This window comes from Anguilla anguilla, chromosome 6 (genome assembly GCF_013347855.1).
Source record: "Anguilla anguilla isolate fAngAng1 chromosome 6, fAngAng1.pri, whole genome shotgun sequence".
NCBI lineage: Eukaryota > Metazoa > Chordata > Actinopteri > Anguilliformes > Anguillidae > Anguilla > Anguilla anguilla.
Window position 1 is genome coordinate 52755381 of NC_049206.1, and position 23562 is coordinate 52778942.

Genomic DNA, 23562 nt, shown 5'->3' on the forward strand with positions numbered 1-23562 from the left:
TGATGCTGTCACATTGGCTTGTAAGTTCATAGAAAGAATTCCTGTCTCACTGCTTCCTTGGAGGCGTGCTAGCGCAGGATGGTTTATTCATTATAAGAAAAATAGTGATGAGTTTCTTCATAGAAGTCCTCATTCTTACAAACAGCGAAGAATAACTTCAGGCCAAATGCTGTATGCAGTTTGGAGCCTACAATTTTATTGCAAGCATTATATATAGAGATCGTCACGCTGCATCACTTACACAGTTGTATCATAGTATTTTGACTTCATTTTTTCTCATTTTGTCAATTGCAACATGAATTTGGTCAGACGTCTGAGATTGCTTTTTCCCTGTTAAGGCCAGCCCGGCACACTCGTGCAGATTTTCCTGATTCCTGTACATTAGGGTCACGTGTCGCCGTTTTGAGCTCATGAGTTCATTCACAGAGCCCGGTATCGAGAACGCAGAGATAAAAGCACAGCTGTCGACACAAAGCCCTCTGGGAAGGGTGCGTCTGTGAGTTATTTCGATTCATCATTCCTTTTTGTCTTTTATTGTTATGTTCCAAGAATACGCAAAAACACACTCTTGATCTAATATTCACAAAGGGTCATTGAACCTCTATTCTTTCTGTCTTTCAGGGTTGGTGTTGCTATCCACATGGGTTTTCAGCAAGAACTGCTTTCATGGGCAATGTCTCCCTATATGCTCCCATTTCTACAGGCAAGGTTGGAGATCTTCTCCAAGGTTGGAAACTATAATAAGATACTCGCAGTTATATGTGTATTGTTTGTTATGGTGTTTATTGTAGTATGTCACAATATGGGATAAAATATCAGAAATATCAAGGAAAATGATTCCACTGTATACCCAACTACAAATCTGCTAATAGCTTACATACACTCCACCATTTGAATGATGTGAAATTTTGGTATCTTACGCTAAATGATAGTGCTATTATGGTATTACAGAAAGGTATCGATTTAGTGATCCCTTCTGTATGTGGAATGCAAATCAAAGTTGTAGGAATTTATCTGGACCATCTGATCATGCACTGAGCTGCAGTGGCTCTAATGGAACTGGCCCACGATCATCATAAAACGCACCAATGAAACTATGTAAAATGTAATTGTACTAATCAAAAGCCACGACGAATGAAAGCTCCACATCAATAATATTGACAGGTCAGTCATTAATAATGTTGACAGGTCAGTCATTAATCCTTAAAAATAATTTATACTTTAGCCAATGACCAAGATATAATGAGCATGCATGAGTTTATTAATTTAATTCTGTTCAAAGAATATGTTTTTGAATAGGGATGCACAATAATACTGTATCATTGATATATCAGCCTGATGTTAAGATTATGGTAGATATTATGGTCTGATATGATGACGCCAATAATTATACAAAAAAATGTACCAAATACCTCAGTAGTGGACCTATTTATTTATTATTAATTGTGAATTAATCAGTAATTTAGAAGTAGATGCTTTGACATTCTACTCCATAAAGTAAACTGGACTAGTGAAACAATATATATTCACAGAATGACAATTCATGTCTTTGAATTTTAAAATGTATCTTTAGTGCTTTATTTTAGCTTCTTGACAGGACTTATTAAAAATGTCTGTATTGAGTTCTTCATGTTGAAATTATCCTTCTTTTTGAGTGTCTCTTTAATGTTGCTCTTTAATGAACCACCTAATAGTATTATTTTAATCAAATAAGTAATGATTTGCTTCACAGCTGCTGTCTGCTTCAGATTTTACAGGGAATATTCACCAGAATCCAATATATCTCCTGTTTTATTCATAGTTGACTTCTGACACATATTAATTTTCTCTTCCAGGTAAATCTTTGGACTAATCTCTTAAGTAGATCTCAGAGCATCCGAAAGCGTTTGGACAGAGGCTTCCTCAAGGGATTTGAATTGTACCCAGGTCAACAGGTGCATGTCAGGAGGGATTGCATGCTGATCGTTTAGCTATTGTGCCTTACAATGGTAGAAAAATATAGTCTATTTAAAATTTACAGCAAAGATACAGCCAAGATGAGTCCATCTTCATCTTTATTATTACAAACACCACCATAACCACAACTACAACCCCCATGACCACCACTGTGAGAAGCATTATCTTCTCATTCTTGTTCCATCTGCCAGAAAAGGGGCAGAAGAACATAATTTTTTATAATTAATAATGGCTATATTAAAATCATGGATAGGCTTGGAGTCTTTCTTTGGTATAATTTTCACAGTCCTACTGCTAATAATCAAAAATCTCCAGGAACTGATTGTTTATTGATTTATTTATAACATCTATTAAATGACCATTTATATTTAATTATTTAAAAAATTGGACAATCAATTGATTGATACTTTTGCAAATACTTTACAAAATCAGACTGACTTGAATATTCATTGGCTTCGCCTTTAATTCCTCTCTATACCAATTTCTGAATAATTCTTTGGAATTCTATATTTTATGATAAACCGAAATTCTATCACAGGCTACACACTGGCGATTAATTGTATTCTGTTTTATGGGTATTGGCTACAGGTGTAAGGGATTAGGGGACTTGTAGTTTATATTCCAATATTCGCAACGAGACAAAGTAGCTCGAAATCCGGACACTTTCTATATGTATGGACTACAAAACCAACAATCCCACATTACATTACGCCTGCGTACAGCGGGGAAGGGGAGCTGTCCGTATCAAATAGTGCTGGTGTGTTATCGTTGATCGGGGCTCTTGCGTTGTGAGTGTGTGCATTTTATGGACAAGATGGATGAAGAATTAAAATGCCCAGTTTGCGGTTCTTTATTCAAGGATCCCATCATTCTACCTTGTTCTCACAATGTTTGCTTGGCTTGCGCCCGAAACATCATTGTACAGACGCCAGAGGGTGAAACACCTCCGCATAGCCGTGCCTCCGGGAACTCGGATTACGATTATCTTGATATGGACAAAATGAGCATGTATAGCGAAACGGACAGCGGCTATGGATCATACACGCCGTGCCTGAAGTCTCCGAATGGGGTAAGGGTGTTTCCTCCGGCTATGATGCACCGTCATTGCTCCATCACCTGCCCCCTTTGTCATCGCAGCGTCTCTCTAGACGAACGGGGGCTAAGGGGCTTCCCACGTAACCGACTGCTGGAGGCAATCGTTTCACGCTATCAGCAGAGTCGTGCCGTGGCGGTGAAATGCCAGTTGTGTGACCGCAACCCGGTCGAAGCCACTGTGATGTGCGAGCAGTGCGACGTCTTCTACTGCACGCCCTGTCAGCAGCGATGCCACCCTTCCCGTGGACCGCTGGCCAAACATCGATTGGTACCTCCGACGCAAGTGGCAGGCGCTAGCCAGCAGCAGCCGGCAGCGACCGCTCGCAAACTGGCAACATGTGCGGAACACGACGTGGAGAATTACAGCATGTACTGCATCAACTGCAAAATCCCGGTCTGTTTCCAGTGCCTGGAGGAGGGCAAGCACGGAAAACACGATGTCAAACCTCTGGGCGCCATGTGGAAACAGCACAAGGTAAGGACGGTGGGAGGTGGATGCTGCACGTGTAGCTACACTTGCTGTTCCTTTGGAAGGGCAAGGTTGCTCCATATTTAGTACATCGTTGTGCTGCTGTCAGTCTTCGGCCAAACAGCAATCAAAAACTGTATGTTTCGGTCACAACGCACATTCATGTAGGACTAGGGGTACAGTAGTTACGTTGGATAACGTGTATTGCCATCTCTACTCAAGATGGAACTCGGTCATGGCTTTGAGGTTTTAATCTACAACTAATGAACGGGTTAACGTTTTCGACTTAATCTGTCCAGTGGATTCAACCACAAACTACATGAAGATGAAGGCTGATTAGGATGTCCTGGCAGTGGCCGAGGGCCGCTGCTACGATATCAATAAGCCATTCCAACAAACAAACAGTCATATTGTTCATTTTTAACACAGAACATGAATTTTTACAAATAAACTCCTTTCTTGCCCATTAATGTATTTAATAAATAGCTATAAAATAAAATGGGGGCTCTTTAACAGATACAAAAGCAAACATATACTCACTAGTTTAAAGAAAAAATCTAGTCGCTATGCATTAAAGGTGAAGTGCTGTTTCAGTATCAGATCTTCTATTTGGCTTACGTACATTCACACTCCCATAAATTTTCTGGCTGTACAGTGGAAACACTTACTATAAATGTAAGAGTTTACCTTCAGCATCCTGTCCCACAAATGGATCGTGAAATTCACACACGGGGAAGCACAGTAAATAAATAATGCCCAGCATGAATTAGACCAGCTGGGGCACACAGTATACTTTCACCTGTACAGTGTGTGATCAATGGAGCTCCACCTTGTCACCCAGTTTGTTCTGTGTTTAATGAAAGGGAACGTGTATTGACCACAGGAGTGGGAGGGGAGAGGGGAGTAGAGCACGGTCTATTGCACAGAGAGAGAGAGGGAGGAAATGGGAGAGGTTTCGTGGATCAATGTGACTGGACAGGATGCGACAGTGCAGGGAGGAATAGATAAATCCATAAACCCATTCTTTTGGCAAGTCAGTTCAGAATACTTCTGAAGCTAGGCCCAAGTGTTTCGAGTGGCCACTTTGTATCATAGTACTCATTATCTACAATATAACCCCTTCATGTTCAATACTATATATAGCCTACAATTGTTTTACACAGATATGCTGCCTTTACAATTGGTCCCTTTTTCCATTCCAGCCCACCCCCCCCCCCACCACCCCCCTTTACATAATGGCAAAAGAGGTCATTGCGCACCCCAGGTTGCCTTGACGCAAATGCATTGAAGAGTTATTTATGTATTTATTTTTTTTATAGTCATTTGGTGCCCATGGCAACGATAAAAAAATAAATAAATAAACGCATTCAATTTCATGTCCCACCATTTGGTGGCACAGTGCCTCCAACTACGGTTAAAGTTTGCTGGACAGGGGTCCACCCAAGGTCAGCAATCAACAATGCACTTCAGGGAGCGTTGTTCTGCATGTGCCCTTAGATGGCCCGCTCGTTATTTTCGTCACTCATTCTATTGTGTAATTTGCATATGGTGTTAAGGAGCTGAAAGAGGGCTAAATTGAACCGACACGATGATCTGACTGCTAGTGCTTGTTGCCTCATTAGGGAAAAGTGTCCCCCTGTTGGAGTGTTTGATTGTCACAGATGGATGCTGGCTTAGAGGCAACAGTCATCTCCATTGTGGAGACGTGCCATGCAACTAGCGGAGCTCCCTGAGCTGGCAGGCCTTATGAGGAGAAATCGGTGGAAGGGACCCAAATTTAGACTGGCCCACTAGTACGGGACTGACTCATTGCATTTGACCCACAGCTGCTGCGACCGAGAGTTGACTGCATGTTTTTTTTTTTCAGGGTGTTTGAGGGCTTGAGGGCTTGGGGCTGTTTTCAAATGCCACAGGCTTGTCATACATGCTCTTTTCTATTACTGACAAAATCGCAGTTTGCTGGTATTCTAACTCTCTGTCACGTCATGTTTTTCTTTTTTTTTTTTTGGGGTCCTCAAAATGTCAGAGTACATTTCACGGATTGAAGATCTCTGCAAAGAATCTCTTGTATTCTTGCAAGAATGTCCTGCAAGCTCAAATGTAGCTCCTGTGAGAACAATAGTAGAAATCAATAAATAATTTTTGTTTGTCACATATTAGCCTATATTCTAGACATATAGGCCTAGGCCTAATCTTTCCTGGAGCCATATAACAAGTTAAAAGTATATTTGCCATACAATATTCCAGTGGTTTTAATTTGATTCACTTTTTATTGACTTCTGTTTCAAGATGGGTTCCAAATCACCCTTGGTGATGTTGACGGGGAAGAAATTTCTAATTTGAGGGTCCTCTTACATTGTAGTGTTTGTGTGATGGTGTGGTGTTGATTTTAAAAAGCATGATTAAGGAATAGTGGATAAATTGAAGAATAGCTGTGTGGGACTGCCTAAGTTCTCTCATTTTAACAAACAGGACATGTTGACAGTTGAAGCTGTGGGGTATAGACTAAGAGGTCCAATTACAGCACAAGCCAGGAATGATCTCTTTACAGATGGTGCTATGACTGAGGAAAGGTTTCCCTGTTACTTTAAGGCTCGAGAAGCTACAAATGGCTCTCACTGTTACATAGCAGGGAAAATGTAGGCTAATGTATCTAAATGCCCACCATACTACAGTATGTATACAAGTATGCATGTTCCATAATGAGTTGACTGAGGCATGGGCACTTCTCGTTTGCCCAGGTTTTAATGGCTCAGTGGCTTAGCTTGCTGTTTCCAGGCAAGTGGTAACCGGGGCCGTAGACCTTAGATTCCAACATTTGGATCCCCAGATGATCTCATTCTCGCATAAATGGAGACTTGAATTTGAAACATTGGCCACATTTTCCTCTCTATTTCCATGGATACTCAAAGTGGCTGCTAAATGAATAATCCACAGGACAATAGGCCAGAGTGGCAACATTAGCGATCGCAAAAGGTATTGCTTTGATTGCTACCTCTCTTATTAACGCTGCTCTGAGTGCAATATGAAAAATTAATGTGATATTAAGACTGTGCTTCTGGCAAATTGTGCAGTTGGTACAAATAGCGGTCTACCAGCTAGCAAGCATCGCCAAGGTGCATGTCTCACCATCTCCCACGAAACACCCCACTCTCTCATCATCTCCCACAATGCCTCAAATAACATGTCTTTTAAGGACTGAAAAACATACAAATGTACCCACGCTAAGCTCACCTATTGATTCGGGTCTTCTGAATGGCGTCATTCTTATTCAGTTTTATTTCAAGTCACTGGCCTGTGTTCAACATATTCATACATTTATTAATGGGCCGAATCCTATCAATATTTTATATGTTGTTAAGGGACTGCTTTTAAGTATACATGAAAAGTGGTTAATTATAATCACACGCACAGTTTTTACGCTGACAGCAATTGTAGTGTTTGCGCAGATTTCTTTAATTCGGTTGCTACGGCAGCCTTTGGTGTTCAGTGTTTGGCTCTGCTTGACTTATGATTCATACGCTGATTCACTTATGCATTGAGAGCGTGCATGCTAGCACAAACCAGAAATACACAGTGCCTGAGGCTGAATTTTGCCCACACCTAGAGAAGACCTCAATAAATTGGGACAGAGACAGAGCAAGGGAGAGAGAGAGACAAAGAGAGTGAGATAGATAGAGAGAGCAAGAGAGAGAGAGAGAGAGAGAGAGAGAGAGAGAGAGAGGGAGAAAGAGAAAGAGAGAGAGAGAGATTGGTTCAGATTTGGTCCAGATGTGTAGCATTAATGGCCCAGCTGCAGAGTGTTTAGGGGTGGGATGTGAGATGAGGGATTCTCTGACCCACTCCTCCTGGCAGGTCCCCGAGGACAAGAATCAAGGTCATTGCTGTGATCAGCACAGATTTGTATTGTTTCACACAGCCGGCCCGAATCCCTGGACACCGTCCTGAAATTTAATTTCGCTAGCCAGCCGCCTTGGCTGCTCGCTTTTTACACACATTGCTCCTGGCTTTCCTGTGATTATTATATGGCTGCTTATTGTAGATATCAATTACTCAATGGACAGGACGACTCCTTGATATTTAGTAAATATTGTGGAAAATAAAGTGGATTTTAAAAAAAACTTGTTTTTCCAGAATACTTCAATGATAGAAAATTGACATGCAGTGTACAAGCTGTCCAGATACCTCCATGTGTACTATAACAGCTCGATCTGCTTCATATTGTTATCTGTTTCTTCTTGGTGGCAGTGATGTGGTCTCGTCACGCCAGATATTAGGGCTGTTCTCCATCTCTGTTGGTGCCTGGTGCGGGAGTTTATCACCATAAGCAGAAGGCCACTCCGCGTGGAATCTGGTGGAGTGTCCAACTGTAGTCCTTCAGGGGGGCCAGGCAGTCTGATTTTCATTCATGTTCATAATTACCCAGTAGAACTACATAATATCTCACCACAAGACAATTACAGTACCTTTTCATCAGACTCATTAAGTCTGATCAAAACGAGGCTCCTGACACCACGATCAAAGCCGGATGGAAATATGAAAAGGTTGATGTTTAATTAACATTTAATCAGATGTGATTAACGTTCGGCCTTAAATATATCATCAAATGAAACAAATTAAACGCAACAAAAAAAATGTTTAAATAAATGAATTGCCCTCACATAATAGGACCCTCTGTCTGTCTGTTCCGATGATGTCGCCAAGTACCACCGACCACCAGAGTCAGTGGCCCAAGTGTTCCATTGTCTCGTCTGAGGTCTGGTTGTGCGAGAAGGGAAATCACTCATCCGCTTGTTAGAGATGGGGCCAGCTTGCCGGTCCAGATGGTGCATTAAGGGACCGGGGAAGGGCTGGCTCGATTTAGGATCCTCCTGATATTTCATGGCTCGGAGACGTCCAGAGATGGCGGAGCAGGTGTGAACAGAAACGGGAGGGATGGAACCGGGCCAGATCGATCGCAGCAGGGTGTATGTTTACGATCATTAAGCGTCTCCACACCAGTATCTGACTTTGAGCAGATTTATTTGAAGATAATATACATACACAAACTGCTACGTTGGTTTAGCGTAGGCCATGTGGTAAACCTATGTAAAAAAAGAGGAGTTTATGGAGTAGGTTCTTATTGGTTTCCTAGGGAAAGCCTTCAGTGTGTGGGCGGACTTTAATGTAAATGATTATTAATGGGTACTGAACCATTATCCACGATGATCTCATGTCCTGTATCTCTCTTTTTATAGCCTGCATCAGTGAAGTGAAAGAGAGAGAGAGAGAGAGAGAGAGACAGAAAGGGAAAGAGAGAGAGAGAAAGAGAGAGAGAGAGACAGAAAGGGAAAGAGAGATGGGGGGAGGGCAAAATGGCTGAAAAATAGAATTGACAGATACATATGTGCTGTGGGCGTTTAACTGCATGTAAAGGGATTCGTTATTATCTCTCAATATCTTACAGTGCCAGCTCTCCCAAGCCCTGAGTGGAGTATCAGACAGAGCCAAGGACGCCAAAGAATTTCTGGTTCAGTTAAAGAACATGCTTCAACAGATACAGGTAATACGCTGTTCTGATTGGCTGCGCGACGGTTAATTGCATTAATTACTCTTTGTTAGTATTAATCCCAGTGGCAGTTATAACAAAGCATGAAGAACACATTTCCTGCGCAGGAGTGTGACCAATGAGGTGGAGCTGATAAGTAAGGGTCAGTTTAATTTATAACCGAAGTGTGTTGGCAACATATGACACGATAGGCGTATTTTATTATCTAAGATTCTGTATTAAAACCTGTGCTAATTAAAATTAAGCAATTTGAATGTGAACATCATAGTTTTTAGCTTTAATAAAAGAATCCACATCCATGGTTTTAGGTTTTTATTATCATTCATATGGTCATTTAGTTTTGCTTGGTCAAAATCAATTTGCTTTCAATTTGTTAAAATGAATTTTACCAATTTTTTTATGTTATACTTCATCGTTCCTGTAGCAGAAATGTACCCTTGGTACAGCACATTTGGCTCCCTGCCTGTTTCAAAGTCAAACTTGAAAGCGAGTGAACAGGATGAAAGAAGAACATTCCTCTTTATGATAATCATCTGAACGGAGCAACGGAGAAGCAGACTTTATAGTATGTCACTTACCCACAATCATTTAATTTGTGGTAAACTCCTGGGATTATGTGTGTGAGAAGGGGAAGGCGGCTTTCATTTTTGGATAGCAGTAGCCTGCATCTAAAGCACGTCTTATTGCCCAGTAGGAAGAAATGAATCTGTTTGTGTCCACACTTACAGCTGAAGCAGGGATGAGAGAGTGTGCCTGTCTGCTATAACAGTCTGCTGGGACACTCAGACAATTTAGGCTTTTATAATGCCTACTGCGCTGCCACATCCCATCAGCCCTTGCAATGCACTCACAAAAGGCTTTTATTTTGGTTTGATGGGATATGTTTAGTGCAAAACGTTGCCCCATGCTCTGAAATGTCTCAATGCTGCCTGCATCCTCGGCTTTGAAGAGTCTCTTCTGCCAGACTAGACTTTGGAGCTTTGTAGCTTATCTTCCCCCGCGTCAATTATCGATTTACCGCGGCAGCGAAGATTTACTGGCTGTCACCCCGGCGTTAGCGGCCGGCGAGCGCTGCCCCCTCGCCCGTTGCCTCCGTCCCATGTCGTCAGGTGGCCGACCCATCTCTGTGCCCCCCCCCCCGCAGGAGAACGGAGTGGAGTTCGAGGCTTGCCTGGTGGCTCAGTGTGACGCGCTAATCGACGCGCTCACGCGACAGAAAGCCAAGCTCCTCACAAAGGTCACCAAGGAGCGCGAGTACAAGCTGAAGGTAAGTTTTTGTGCACGGACGGGTCAGATGCTCCAGCGACAGAATATTTATTTGTTCCCATCCACCAGGCCTTTCGGTATCTGTTATAGATTAAAATACATTGATAATAAAAAAAAAGAAAAAAAAGCTGATGATGGTTTCAAGACTGTATCCAAGACATCAAGTAAGAGGGGTGCTATTTGTAATGATGGCTGTATACAGATCTTTCTTTAAGTAGGAGAATGAAAAAAACAAACAAAATAAAGAAAACACATAGGGCTTATGGTTAGACAAAATCCTTCTCCCTTTGTTATTTCCTTTGGTGCTTTCCCCCATTTTGGATTTTAATTTCCGTGGCCAGCCCTGGGCCCCTATCTCTCTCTCTCTCTCCCTCTCTCTCTCTCTCTCTCTCCCTCTCTCTCTATCTCTCTCTCTCTATCTCTCTCTCTCTCTCTCTCTCTCTCTCTCTGGAACCCTGGCGGAGGCGAGGCGCAGAGTGTGGGCAGGATTAGGCTCTCGGTGGGTCACATGGACCCGTGCCCGGCTCAACGTGCCGGCTGGTTGGATTGGGGCCCTGGAGAACAGCTGTTGCCATTAACAGGGGGCTGCAGAGAAAAGCTGTAAAAAAAAAAAAGTTTCCGCAACATGATAATAACCAATACGGCAAAGCTATTTCCCAAAAAGGAGATTACCCCGGGAACACTGTGAACGTGCACCCTTTGTGAAGTGAAAGGCATCAAAAAGAGGAAAAGGATGGCAGTGCAAACAAATACCATACACATGAATACCTACTTTCACTCATGTTCAGAATAAACCCAAAAATATGTAGCCTGTAGCCTGGCTGCCATTGTCAGGTTGACTTACAGTAGGTTTATAGATGGTGGGGCTTTGCTCCACTCGACTCATCCAGCAGTGTGCAAATCTCTGAAACCGTGACCGAAATAGCGAATAGCTACAGTTTATCAAACAAAATGGCCAAAGGAGGACGTTTGTTTCTTCTCGTTTAATGGCGTGTAGTGTCGCGATTGTGTCAACCTGACAGCTGAATGTCATTTTTCTACCCTAATTCTTTTCCGAGTCAGTAGACTGTCAGGAGTGTTTATCTCTGGCCTCTGTTCGCCACACTTCACATTCGTGGGGGGGGGGAAATGAAATGAAATTTTGCGAGGCTTTATGAGTGCCCATCACCAGCGTAATCCATGGGCCGTAGAGACAAACACATTCATGGCGTGTGGCACGAGCAGAGGTTTATTTAATCTGCAACCCATAAAGGCACCAGTAATTACAACCATCATGGCACTCTGTTCATTACTGGCCATGCCCATGCAGAAATTGTATATACTGCAATATATGTTAAATATGTGGACTTTTTGTAAAATATAGTGATGAGCCTGCATTTTAAAAAAAAGGGCACAGTCAAAAATATGGGCGCTTATAAAAATATAGTGCAATATTTGAATGCAGAAATTATTATTATCCCCCCCCATGTTTTGGGAATCTTTGGAATATCTATAAAATATGTTGTATTTGAATATTTTGACACTATATTCCATTTTCTTAAGAACAAAGTTTTGTTTCAGGAGAATGTGCATCATCAGGTTTTGTGCCATTTCTTGAATTCCTTGAATGCAATTACTTAGATTTGTTGAAAACCTTAATTTTTTACCTTGTTCAGTCAAGCTTTTTCAAATGTGATGTTCGTGCGCAGTAGCACAAAGCTTTTAGGTGTGATGTTGACATTTCAGCATCACACTTCATCACAGAGACGTCAAGGTTCAGAAATTCCCATAATTAAGCTAATTGGCTAAACAAATGACTTTTGCTGGGGGTGAGGGCGGGAGGAAGGCTTGGAAGTGAAGATGTTGGTGTTGACAGGGTGTGGAGGGGATTTTGATTGATACGTGTGACATTTTGTAAACGGGGCATGTGAGCGTGAGATTACGCTTAATGTCTGAGACTAACACATGATGTGTGAGACTTGAGGTCTCTGTTATTACACTGTGAAATGAAGAATTAAAAGATTAAAAGTAGCCATGTTCTACTTCTTCTTCTGCAACAGTGTGGACAATCGTATTTGTGTTATTCTGAGAGGCCAGTGCCCTAGGTTCTTTTCACTTTGAGAGCAAAAGCTTTGTCCTGAATTTTGAGAAGTGCAAAATTTGGCAAATGGCACTCATCTGTAACGGCATGAGTGCCATTTGCCAAATTTTGCACTAGCTATCTTGAAAACACCTGACTGAAGGCTGGTAGCTCCTTGTGTTTAAATGTCCTTTTGCGGTGTACAACCAGCAGATATCTGGCAGACCTGGGTCAAATACGTATTTGTTTTTATTTCAAATACTTTTCTACGCTTTACTGATCTTGTCTGGTGTATTGGAACCAATGAAATACTCTTAAAAAGTGCAAACCCTGCCTTCTGGTCATATTGGCAGGCTCAATTACACAAGGCAAGATCAATAGAGCACAGAAAAGTATTTGAATCCAAAACAAATACATATTTGACCCAGGTCTGCTGTCTGCCTCAGTGTCCTCTCCTGATGTGGCCTCATTTTAGCCTAGATTTTATATGTTTAAATTTGGGGGTTTGGGGGCATGGATGATGACGGGGGCACGTTGCCCGTGCTGGTTCACAGGTGGTACGCGACCAGATCACTCACTGCACCATGAAGCTGCGTCAGACCACAGGGATGATGGAGTTCTGCCTGGAGGTGATCAAAGAGAATGACCCCAGTGGGTTCCTGCAGGTATGGAGACATCAGACCAATCCGATCCCATTTTCTCTGTGGCTCACACGGCCAGTAACCACCGCCAATGTCAATGCTTGCAACCGTCGATAGAACCAAAGCAGTATTGATCAAATATTTGCAGCGACTTCATTGTTAGTCGTCCTCGTGTTTTCTGACCGCGAATGACTGATTGTGAAGCAGTGTTTGCGCTGACATGTCATGAATAATGAAGGTCATTGGGTACACCATCGCTACTGATTTTACATGCCGTGTTCTGTCATTCTACCGTGAATTAAATTCATTCACTGCTTTCATCATGTAGTTGCTTCCTCACGGCATGGTGAACATTTATCGATATGATGTAAGTTTTTTGGCCCATAACAAAATTGTCCTCATGAGCCTCCCATTAAAAAACTTAAAAACGTCACTTTTCTCCTAAATAATAGTAGAAAAGCTAGGAATCGGTTATCCCGTGAGAATGAAGGGAATGGGAGAGTGAAAGCAAGCTCAAATCATGTAAAATAAATTTGGAGGCACCCAGGGGGTTACGGTGGTCCCTCGTCTCCAGATCTCAGATGCCCTGATCAAGCGGGTGCAGTCGTCCCAGGACCAGTGGGTGAAGGGGGCGCTGGAGGCCAAGGTCGGCCCCGAATTTGACCTGACTCTCAGCACCGACCCTCTGCTGCAGGCCATTCACCAGCTGGACTTCATTCAGGCTAAAGGTGAGAGTCTCCCCACGGTATGCCCTTTTGATTCGGTCAGGACTCACTGAACCTGTCACAGAGGTCAGGAGTCATCATGGGTTCATTTTAGCATGTTTATCTGGAGTGTAAACCTCTGGACCATAGAGTTTAAACCCCCCGACCACGGAACTACATTAGAACTGAACCAGCTATCAGACTCTGTGAAATAAAGGTGTTAGCCGTAGTTTTGCGGTCTAAGGGGATTAAACCTGAGGTTTAAACTCCGGCTAAGCATGCTGAAATTGACCCAAGAGTTATGATGAACTTCTATTGTGATCGCTTTCGTGAACTGAACCGGGGATGGGCTATTCTAGTCTGTGAGAGCATCAGTGTCTGCTGGCCTTTATTGTGCCTCAGCTGTCAATCAGGTAGTTTATTCTGATTGGAATCTAGTTTACCTGGAGGCCCATGTGGTCATCAGTAACCAATGTAAAGGTCCAAAATTGCTGGAGTTGCCCATCGCCAAATTAAGTCACAGTGCATGACAATGAAATAAGGTACATGTAAACCTTGTCGTTTTCTTGGTCAGTGTTTATTAATGTTATTGTAAGCTCAATTATTTGCTGATCGTGTTGAGCTCACTCTTGTCTCTGTTTGCATGACATGTCGTCGCTTCTGCTAACAATATTATATATTCAGTTGTGTCTTTGATTGCTAGCTATAGATTGCTTACAATGGACATACAATACATTGTAGACATTTAACAAATGAAGTGCTTTAATTCGACATTGAACATGCAAGCCTGTTTATCGAGGGCGAAGTCCACGCTGCTTTAATTACATTGCTGTTCCCTAGTTCCAGTGGTGCACCCGTCTCTTGTGAGGCATGTGTCAGCTGGACTGGAGTCTGTGCTAAATGCTTTGGCAAAAGGGTAGAATTGCTTTGTGAAACTGGCCAGGAATGTCTCATTGGTTCACGATAAATACTTAATTGATGTGAGCAAGTCCAATTGCACTGAGCACCTGACCAGAACAAACTCCTCGCCTGGAACAATTTTGGCATGTTTGTGAGCCAATACACAGTGGTGTTCAAGCGAATCCAAGGCAGCTAATCTCTCCACGTCTTTACAAAAAACGTAACATTACCTGTCTGTACGTACAAACTATATGTGTGTGCTTTAACTGGCTACATATATTAGTGTTGTGAACCATTTCTTTTTGTGTGTAGATGTTGCTCTAAATCTATTGTGATGCATGGTATGCATTTCAAGAGAGCACGTCAATTCACAGCTAGACATTGCATACATAAACAACTAGACATATTGGGTGATTCATTTTTCCTCATATTTTTAAATCTTGAAAACTCTTATTCCAGGAGAAAAATATACCATAAAAATAGTCGTCAGCTAGTGACTATGATAGGACAGAGCTAAAGAGCCTTATGTTCAACACACGAACGCATTTCAGCAATCTGTTGCCATGGAGAGTTGAATCTGGAGAATCTAAAGCCCAAAGATAATATGTCAAAACATGCATTAACATAGAAACCATATGACATTCCGATAGGGTAATTAACATTTTGAAAAGCTGTTCACAGAGTGGCACAGGATGCGATTTGATGCAATATCATGTTTCAGATTTTCAGGAGACTCCATTATTGAAACAAAAGCATGCAGGTGGACTGAAAGTGACGGAAAGCGCAGGAGGTACTTCACAGCTGCCATAATTACACGTTCCCTTCAGTTTGCACACGAGAGTCAACGGCTCACGCACCGCCACGTTCAAGGGGATAAACGGTGTTTTGAAAAGTGCTCTCTTCCCTTGCATGCCTCTGCACTCATCACATTCAATTTCTCACGTCCCTGGGATTTGGAAAACCGTTCTGACTTTTGTTGGGCGGGGGGGGAACGTGGTGCTTGGCATGTTGTCTTTCAGCGGAGGCCTCGACTGTCCCGCCCGCACCCCTGCTGCAGCTGGAGAAATGCTGCACTCGAAACAACAGCGCCACCCTGGCTTGGAGGGTCACTGCAGGTCCCAGTGTCCCCATCGAGGCTTATGTGCTGGAGCTGGACGACGGCAATGGCGGCCAATACAGGGTGAGCACCTCCTCATCTTTGATGTAAACACAACAGTTTATCAGTATGTGGAGCTGAAAAAATACCAAAGATTCTGTAGACTAACCAGATGGTCAGCTTTGCATTCCTACCATGGAAAGTTCTGGCTCCATGAAGCTATATTTTTCCCATTTTATTAATCTTCTCAATGTTCAAGATGGGTTATGACAAGGACAGTACTGCTGCCAATGGGTGTTCTGTAATGTATCAAAGTAATTTGTTTCCAGTTGGAGGGAGGAAGTGGAAAAGACATAAGCTATCCAGGATCTGACCATATGGCTATCAAAGCAAATCTTTGGCAATATGCTGCCATGTGATTTTTAGACAGAAGAACCAGCCCTCTCCTTTCTGGCCTGGCTTCTCTGTTTATACAACATTTATTAAACTGCAAGGTGGCCATGCATGTGTGTCTCCCAGGAAGTGTACGTCGGAAAGGAGACTGTGTGCACAGTGGACGGGCTCCACTTTAACAGCTCCTACAATGCGCGAGTCAAGGCCTACAACTCCACAGGAGTGGGGCCCTACAGCAAGACCGTCATCCTGAAGACGTCCGACGGTGAGTCACTTCCCCCCCCCTCCCACGAGGTCCGATTTGCCAAACGGGAGAGAGAGGCCTCATTCTTTGGGGGTGGAGTGGGTTCAAAGAAAACCTGAGAATAAGCGGAAGTCTTAATTAATGCTCAGGGATACTCTACACTCTTGAGTAATTCCATTGGGAGGTCTCTGTTGCTTCTCCTACACCGTATCACACTGCTATTCTGGTCCTCTTTGGTACATGTCCAATGAAATGCTATTTCATTCACTCCTCTTGATGAAATGCGATTGATGCGATCCGTCATTGTAGTCTGCGTGGTGCCTACCCTGGGACCCGATAGTCTCCAGGAACCTACGATTTCAGTCCGATTTTAGTTTTTGCCTCACATCCAAACAATGTGAGTGGAGCCAGAGCGTTCCCTTAAGCCAGGACGAGCCGGGGGCAGTAGACATTGGGCCAGAGCTGATGTCCCGATACGGTCTGGCAGCCGAGATCATCTTACAGTTAAGCAGCCCCTCGCAGAAATCATGCGCCGGGGAGTAATTGATACTGGCTGCCGGGGCCTGGAGAGAGAGGAGCGGAACATGCTGTCGACGCTATTGATTAATACGCAAGACGCGGTGCGGTGGGAGGCCTTCGACTGGTGACAGCTGATATGGCGCTGGAATGAAAGTCGGCCCCGGAAAGCGCAGAATAGCAAAGGATGAATAGGCGGCTCCAGAGCCGAGCCTGCCAACTGTAATGACAATGTATTCATATTTATTAGCCAAAAGCCCTGTAGTGTTCCAGATAACTGTTTATTCCAGCATCTCTGAGGACTCTGTTAATTAGAGCAATGCAGTGGAATGACTTGATACAGCAGTGCCTTATGGGTAAATGAAAATTAATCCGGTGCTTGACTTTTAAATCAGCACATCGGGCTTAATGTTTCATTGTGAGGCGTGTTAATATTTCACGCGTCATCTCCGGTTTGGTTCTTCAGTGCTTCATACGGGGTTTTCAGCGGATCAGCCTTTCAGATCATCAGAATGCATGTACTGGTGTTCGACTGCAGCCGTTGACAGAGATCTGATTTTGCTGTTGTCTGCGTCCATCTTGCGGGTTCACTCCCATGCCCGATACGGGGAGATGCACTTCTGTGGGCTGCTAATCGTTCCCTTCTTATTCGCCTCTCCAGTGGCCTGGTTCACCTTTGACGCCACCTCCGCTCACCGGGACATAGTGCTGACCAACGAGAACCAGACGGTGAGCTGCAACAGCTATGACGACCGCGTGGTGCTGGGAACGGCCGCCTTCTCCAAGGGCGTGCACTACTGGGAGTTGTGCGTGGATCGCTACGACAACCACCCCGACCCTGCCTTCGGCGTGGCCAGGATCAACACCATGAAGGACATGATGCTGGGGAAAGACGACAAGGCCTGGGCCATGTACGTGGACAACAACCGCAGCTGGTTCATGCACAACAACTCCCACACCAACAGGTATGATTCCCCCCTGCTGAAGGACTGCAGCTTATGCTTATTCCCTGCTAGGACTTTGAGGCCGCCATGTTGAGGGGGGTGGGGTTCAGGGTGCCAAGCCACCTGCCTAATGTGCCAATTTGATTTGTTTAAAAAAAAATAACGTTTGTATTAACATTGCTGCTGTCATTCATTTTCATTCATTCATTTTGGTAAAGTATATTCTGTACAATGTCTGGGTGTTGTAGAATGGTTATCCTAGGTTGGTGTGTCCTTTTCCTGCCCCTCAAAAGGTCTCTGCATGGGCCTGCTTTGAGGAACTTTTTTTTTAGCCGTTCTTTTTTAACTGTTCATTTTATTTGTTTAATCCCTCCGCTGTCCGTTAAATTTACATTATTGCAAAACTTTACTTTTAAATGTGCTCATTTTAAGCTAAAAATGAAATGTTCCATAGCAATAGAAGGGAAGCATGGTTTATTTCACTATTGTCCTTACGTTTAAATTTTTATTTGATTCTCGCAGCCGTTCATTTTTATTGCTTTTCATCCTCATTATTTTTCTTCCAGTCAGCTGTCACAATGGAGTGTAAGATCTGCAAATCACCCATACATTTCACTCATTAAAGTACCAGGTAGATATATATGGCAGGTAATAATCCAAGGAAAATATTCCCCTTTTGCTTGTTTTGTGTTATTTTGTCTAGTTTCTGCAATTCCCATAGAGCCCTGTAGTTCTGCAACCCTTCTAGGATAGGAACATAGTTCCAGTTATTCCTTATAAAGGAAGTACAGATAGGGTAGAGTGTAGTGTGTAAATATAGTGGAGTTTCCATAGTGCAATTGTAACTTGAGCTAAGAGGGAAGCGTCTGCATATTTTCCATACATATCCACATATCAATGCTATTCGCAGTATATCTTTGCAGTTGAGTCATGATAAATTATATCCCATTTACACACATTTAGTTAGAAAATCAGGCAGCTTTTCTTTTCTTAATTGACCAAAAAGGAAAGCCATTTTTTTCTGCGGCTGACATTTTTTACCTTCTCAAGCCATTAAAATATAATATATAATAAAATTATATGGGAACTCTACTAATGACTACTTCTGACCAGAAGGCCAGGGTGTGCTTGGGAACAGACTGCAGTGTCGAAAACTCGAAAACCACAGGCTTTGTCCATAGCTTTGAATGACACAATTAAGCAGGCGTTACTTTTTTCCGTCGACATTTTACACAAGTTCCTTTTCCCAATGAACTCATAATTGTGTGTAAAAAATGAAAATGTATCCTGAGCTTAATTCTGTTGCGAAGAGCAGAAGATTGAACAGGTCCTGGTCTGTGCACCACTACAATGCCAGTTGGTTCACTCTTTCAGGGCGGAAGGGGGCATCACTAAGGGGTCAACTGTGGGCATCCTGCTGGACCTGAACAAGCACACGCTCACCTTCTTTATCAACAAGGAGCAGCATGGGCCTGTGGCCTTCGAAAACCTGGAGGGGGTCTTTATGCCCGCTGTCAGCCTCAACAGGAATGTCCAGGTGAGTCCACGCAGGAGACAGTGTAGTATAATGGGTAAGGAACTGGCCTTGTACCCTAAAGTTCACAGATTTGATTCCCAGGTAAGGAACCCTTGAGCAAGGTACTTCCACAGCTTCAGTATATATCCAGCTGTAATGCAAATGCTATGTAAAATGTTGTGTAAGTCGCTCTGGATAAGAGCGTCTGCTAAACACCTGTAATGTAATGAGAAAAGCAGCCCAGCTTAAATGGCAACCCGGAGAGAGCCGTTGCAGTGGGTCTAATCATGAAAATAGATCATGGAATTTTTGTGACACGTCAGTCGGATTCCGTGTTTCTCTTACAGGTCACGCTGTTGACAGGCCTGGAGGTGCCAAAGAATATTCAGCAGCCGTGACTGCTCAATGAGCCGTTGGGTAATACACAGTATCACACTGGCGCTACGCGAGCTCCAATCAGATCTGTACCATGTTCAATGTCAGCTAACAGCACCATTGTGGGAGGTTTAAGACTCATGCATAGCTATATTATATGTTCACTGGTGTTATTTTTTTAGACTTCAATGGTAAAACAGCCAATTACATCTCAGTCAAACAAACGATCAATAATTCAATGATATGTCATCACAAATCACAACATTGTGCTTTCATATTTTTAAAACTGCTCTCTTGCTCCCGACTCCCCTGATCCCAAGTGATCAGTCTGCTCTCTGATTGGCAGTCGTCACACCAATAGGAGTGTTCATTGGCTGATCACTGCTCTGGGATTAGTGGGGAATGAGGAAGCAGTCTGGGACTCTGAGTCTACATCTGAAAATAGCAACTACAGACTAGAAGTGCCCTAAAATTCTTATGATCTACTTATCTCAGGTTCATAAAATATAAAATAAGTGTGTTGTCTTCATTGTGTATATGTTATGAAAACTGTACAGGAAGCAAAGGTGGCAAACAGACACCTCAGAACACAAGGCTTTCACAGATGCTAACCATTACAATAGCAGGACTTGCTAAAACACATGTAAATATTCAGTAATCAAATGGAGAAATACAGCAACACTGCTTCCGAGAGAGCAGACAGGAGTGAAGAGAGAGAAGTAACTTTGCTCTGAGTGTCATGTCTGCTTGGGGTTCACGGTGTATGTCTGTGACATCATCTCTAAGCAGTGAATGGAATGTACCAGAGAGCTCAGGATGGACGCTCCGCTCTGAAGTAAATAATAAAAAAAAAATAATTAAAAACCCACAAGGGATAGTAGACCCCTGCAGATGTAGACATGTTTGTATTGTAGTTTATATGTGACCCTTAATTAATGGGCACGTGGACAACAAGAATGTCCTGCCCTCACAATGACACCAGATGCGAGTGACCGAGATGATAAAATTTTGAGAATTTCCTGCTTTGTGAATCAAAATCAATACAAAATATATTTTTTCCTCATGCACTTGTCCCACGTGTTAGGCTTGTTTTTCACATAGAGTCAAGCAAAGATGCTTCGCCCTCTTGATGGTCAATGATTTTTTAAATGAAAAGCTATTGTAAAACCCGTTAAAGCTTCAGAACATTGATTGACGAAAGTCTGTGAGGTCATGTTTGCATGTAGTTGTAAATATCGACACGAGACTGAGTGAAGACTCGTGTGTCCCAAGCATGAATTTTAAGTGGACTAATTAAATCAGTGACCTCATTCTGTAAATAATACACAAACGCTCCCATTTAGATATTTACGGTGTTATTTATCTTACACGCCTATGGTGGACCTTTAGCTGTAGTTCAAACCTCGACCTTGGCATTAAAAAAATAAAATAAAAAACTTGATGTGAGCAAGTCTGTAGTGTTCTCAGGCAATTGTTAATTAAATACCTCCGAACAGCAGAGACCAGAACTATCAAAATGACAGAGTTTACATTTGAAATTTTAAAGCTGTGGCAGACACATATACACACAAACTGAACCATAAGACATCCTGTTCCTTCAGCTTAAGATAGTCAATGACGTTTACAAGATATTCCAATCACACAAGAACTGAGAATCAAACTAGCACAATATTGGGTAGAACGCTATTCCGCCCATGCCAAACAGGAGTGTGAATATACATCAATCATGGATGGGCAAGTTTGTTGTCCAGGACCAACCTGACTGGCTCAAGCCATATAGACATTCTGCTGACCAGTAATGATAAAAGTACATGAAAGGAATTATCCTCTAGATGTTCCAATTTGCGCTAAACCACATGCACAGGTTGCATACTCATTTATATATTATGTACAGATTCTCTGCAAAGCTGTGTGGTCAGTGATCACATATGTATACTGTGCCTCTTCTCATGGATGTCTGCCATTTTGACTATTCAGGTTTCACTGATTGAGTGGATTGATTACTCATTGGCAGTATGAGGGAGACTTAATGCAGTACTAGACCTGGTCTTTACGGAGGTACTGCCCCACTGTGATTCACCGATAATATTTTACGTATTTGCTCAAGCATGAAAACTACAGTGCAAGACTTTGAAACAAGGGTAAGTGGGAACTGTGATGTTTCCACATTTGAAAGATTGGATTTCTATCTCTTTATCTTTTAAGCCCTTTAAACTAGTGTTTCAGAAATGTTTCCATTTTTATTTTTTTTATTCACCAAGCTTCTCCCAAAATTATTTTTCACTCTACTTTTAAAAATGAAAAAAAGTAAACCACTTTGCGATGAGAGGGAGTGTACATTTGTTAAAGTTGTGCATGCTGTGCATTAGAAATCTGTTCTTAATCCACATTGGGAATTTTATTGTTTGGATTAAGCATACCAAAGTTACTTCTTACATTGGAATAATGGTCTTGTTCCATATCTGGAGGACAAGTAAAGTTCTCCCTATGGTAAAATGTGAAAAGTTTTTTTACCTGTATGTAGCTACTGTTAGACCCTTGCTTTTGCCTCCTAAAACATGTAATTTATAAATCTTTTACAAGGGTCCATCCTACTCTTTTCAAATAAATGATTTATTCAGGAACTTTACGTCAAACAATTCAGATTGTGTTAGTTTCCTCTGTGCAGGGCCAGTGGATCGTATGTTGAAAAGGTAAAGATGTAAAATAAAGTAGAATAGATAAACTTTTTCTGATGGACCTGTTGTGTAGAACAAATGTGAATGTGACCATTCTCGTAATTAAAGATGGCGACAGGGAAAGTTCATTTGACAAGGTTTCAAAACGTTATAATTGACCACTGGGAAAGGCCAGAGATGGAGGAAAGTAACAAAGCAGCCAGCAGTATTTATAATGCAATGGAGTATTACCAGGTGAGCACTGGGTCATAGTGACCACTCACCTTCATGCAGAGGAAGAAAAGTTTATCAGTCTAGTGAAGCAAGGCCCATTAACAGGCTCACTCAAAACCCAAAACTCACAGCGACCTTAGTAGTGATGCACATAGAAGCTTTCCTTCTCCTCTAAATGTCTTGTAGTGGTGTGTTCGGCATGCATTTTTATTTCGACACGGTAGCTTGCTTTTGAATGTGAACATCCGAAGAAAAACGGTGCTAGAAAACAGCCAGTGTTGTGCGATTAAAACCTTAATTAGAACAAAGAGGACCCACCGCCATACCAGACTTTATACATGTTTATTTATTTCGTGTTATTTATTTTTATATGTGTATTGAGTCTTTTTGAAATTTACACTTTGCAGCAGTGATACAATCGAAAGTTGTGGAATCTGCGATAGAGTTTTCAATGCGAGAATCTACAGACAAGCACACTGATAAGGCCCTGGGGCTGAAAGTGGCCTCTTTCTGCACCAGTCTACCAGAGAACTAGGCCTAGTACATACCACCAGGCCCCAAGGAATGCCAGAGTCCCACAGGACACCACAGCACTGGTGTCCTGTCTGTGTGTTCACAAAAGCTGTACTTTTTCTAGAATTCTGTGTATTTACTTCATTTTAATTTCTCCTAAAAATGTAAACGTTTTGTATTCTCCAGTGGTTTGTATATGAAATGCATTGTAATGGCATTGTTTTCATACTCTGTAGTGTAAAAGAAAGGCAATGTCTTTTTTCGTTTTCAAAATGAATAAATTGTGATGGCATATATACAGGCCTCTCTCATTTGATCTGTTTCATGGAACGCAGTTTTAAGCCTTGTTTCTTTGGGACAGATAAAGCTGCAAAGCATACACATGGTGTTCTGCCAAAACCATACATTTTAGAAAACATCAAAAGTAATGCATACA

The 23562-nt window shown here is 42.4% G+C and overlaps 1 protein-coding gene and 1 long non-coding RNA gene across 3 annotated transcripts; both read left to right on the plus strand.

Annotated features, from left to right (window-relative positions):
- Nucleotides 1-41: 41 nt before the first annotated feature.
- LOC118230076 lies at nt 42-1985 on the plus strand. The gene is made up of 3 exons (XR_004765790.1): nt 42-496; nt 622-727; nt 1836-1985. It is a non-coding gene; the product is annotated as an uncharacterized LOC118230076 (long non-coding RNA).
- Nucleotides 1986-2652: 667 nt separating this feature from the next.
- LOC118229908 (E3 ubiquitin-protein ligase TRIM9) lies at nt 2653-23422 on the plus strand. Of its 2 annotated transcripts, XM_035422414.1 has the most exons (11): nt 2653-3526; nt 8967-9062; nt 10213-10335; nt 12948-13058; nt 13609-13762; nt 15360-15428; nt 15658-15818; nt 16254-16392; nt 17549-17852; nt 19206-19368; nt 19695-23422. In XM_035422414.1, exons 1-11 carry the CDS (start codon nt 2762-2764, stop codon nt 19743-19745), a joined length of 2136 nt encoding a protein of 711 aa, XP_035278305.1. In that variant the 5' UTR covers nt 2653-2761; the 3' UTR covers nt 19746-23422. The 2 variants fall into 2 exon arrangements, with proteins under 2 accessions (XP_035278305.1, XP_035278307.1); XM_035422416.1 differs by lacking the exon at nt 15360-15428.
- Nucleotides 23423-23562: the final 140 nt, after the last annotated feature.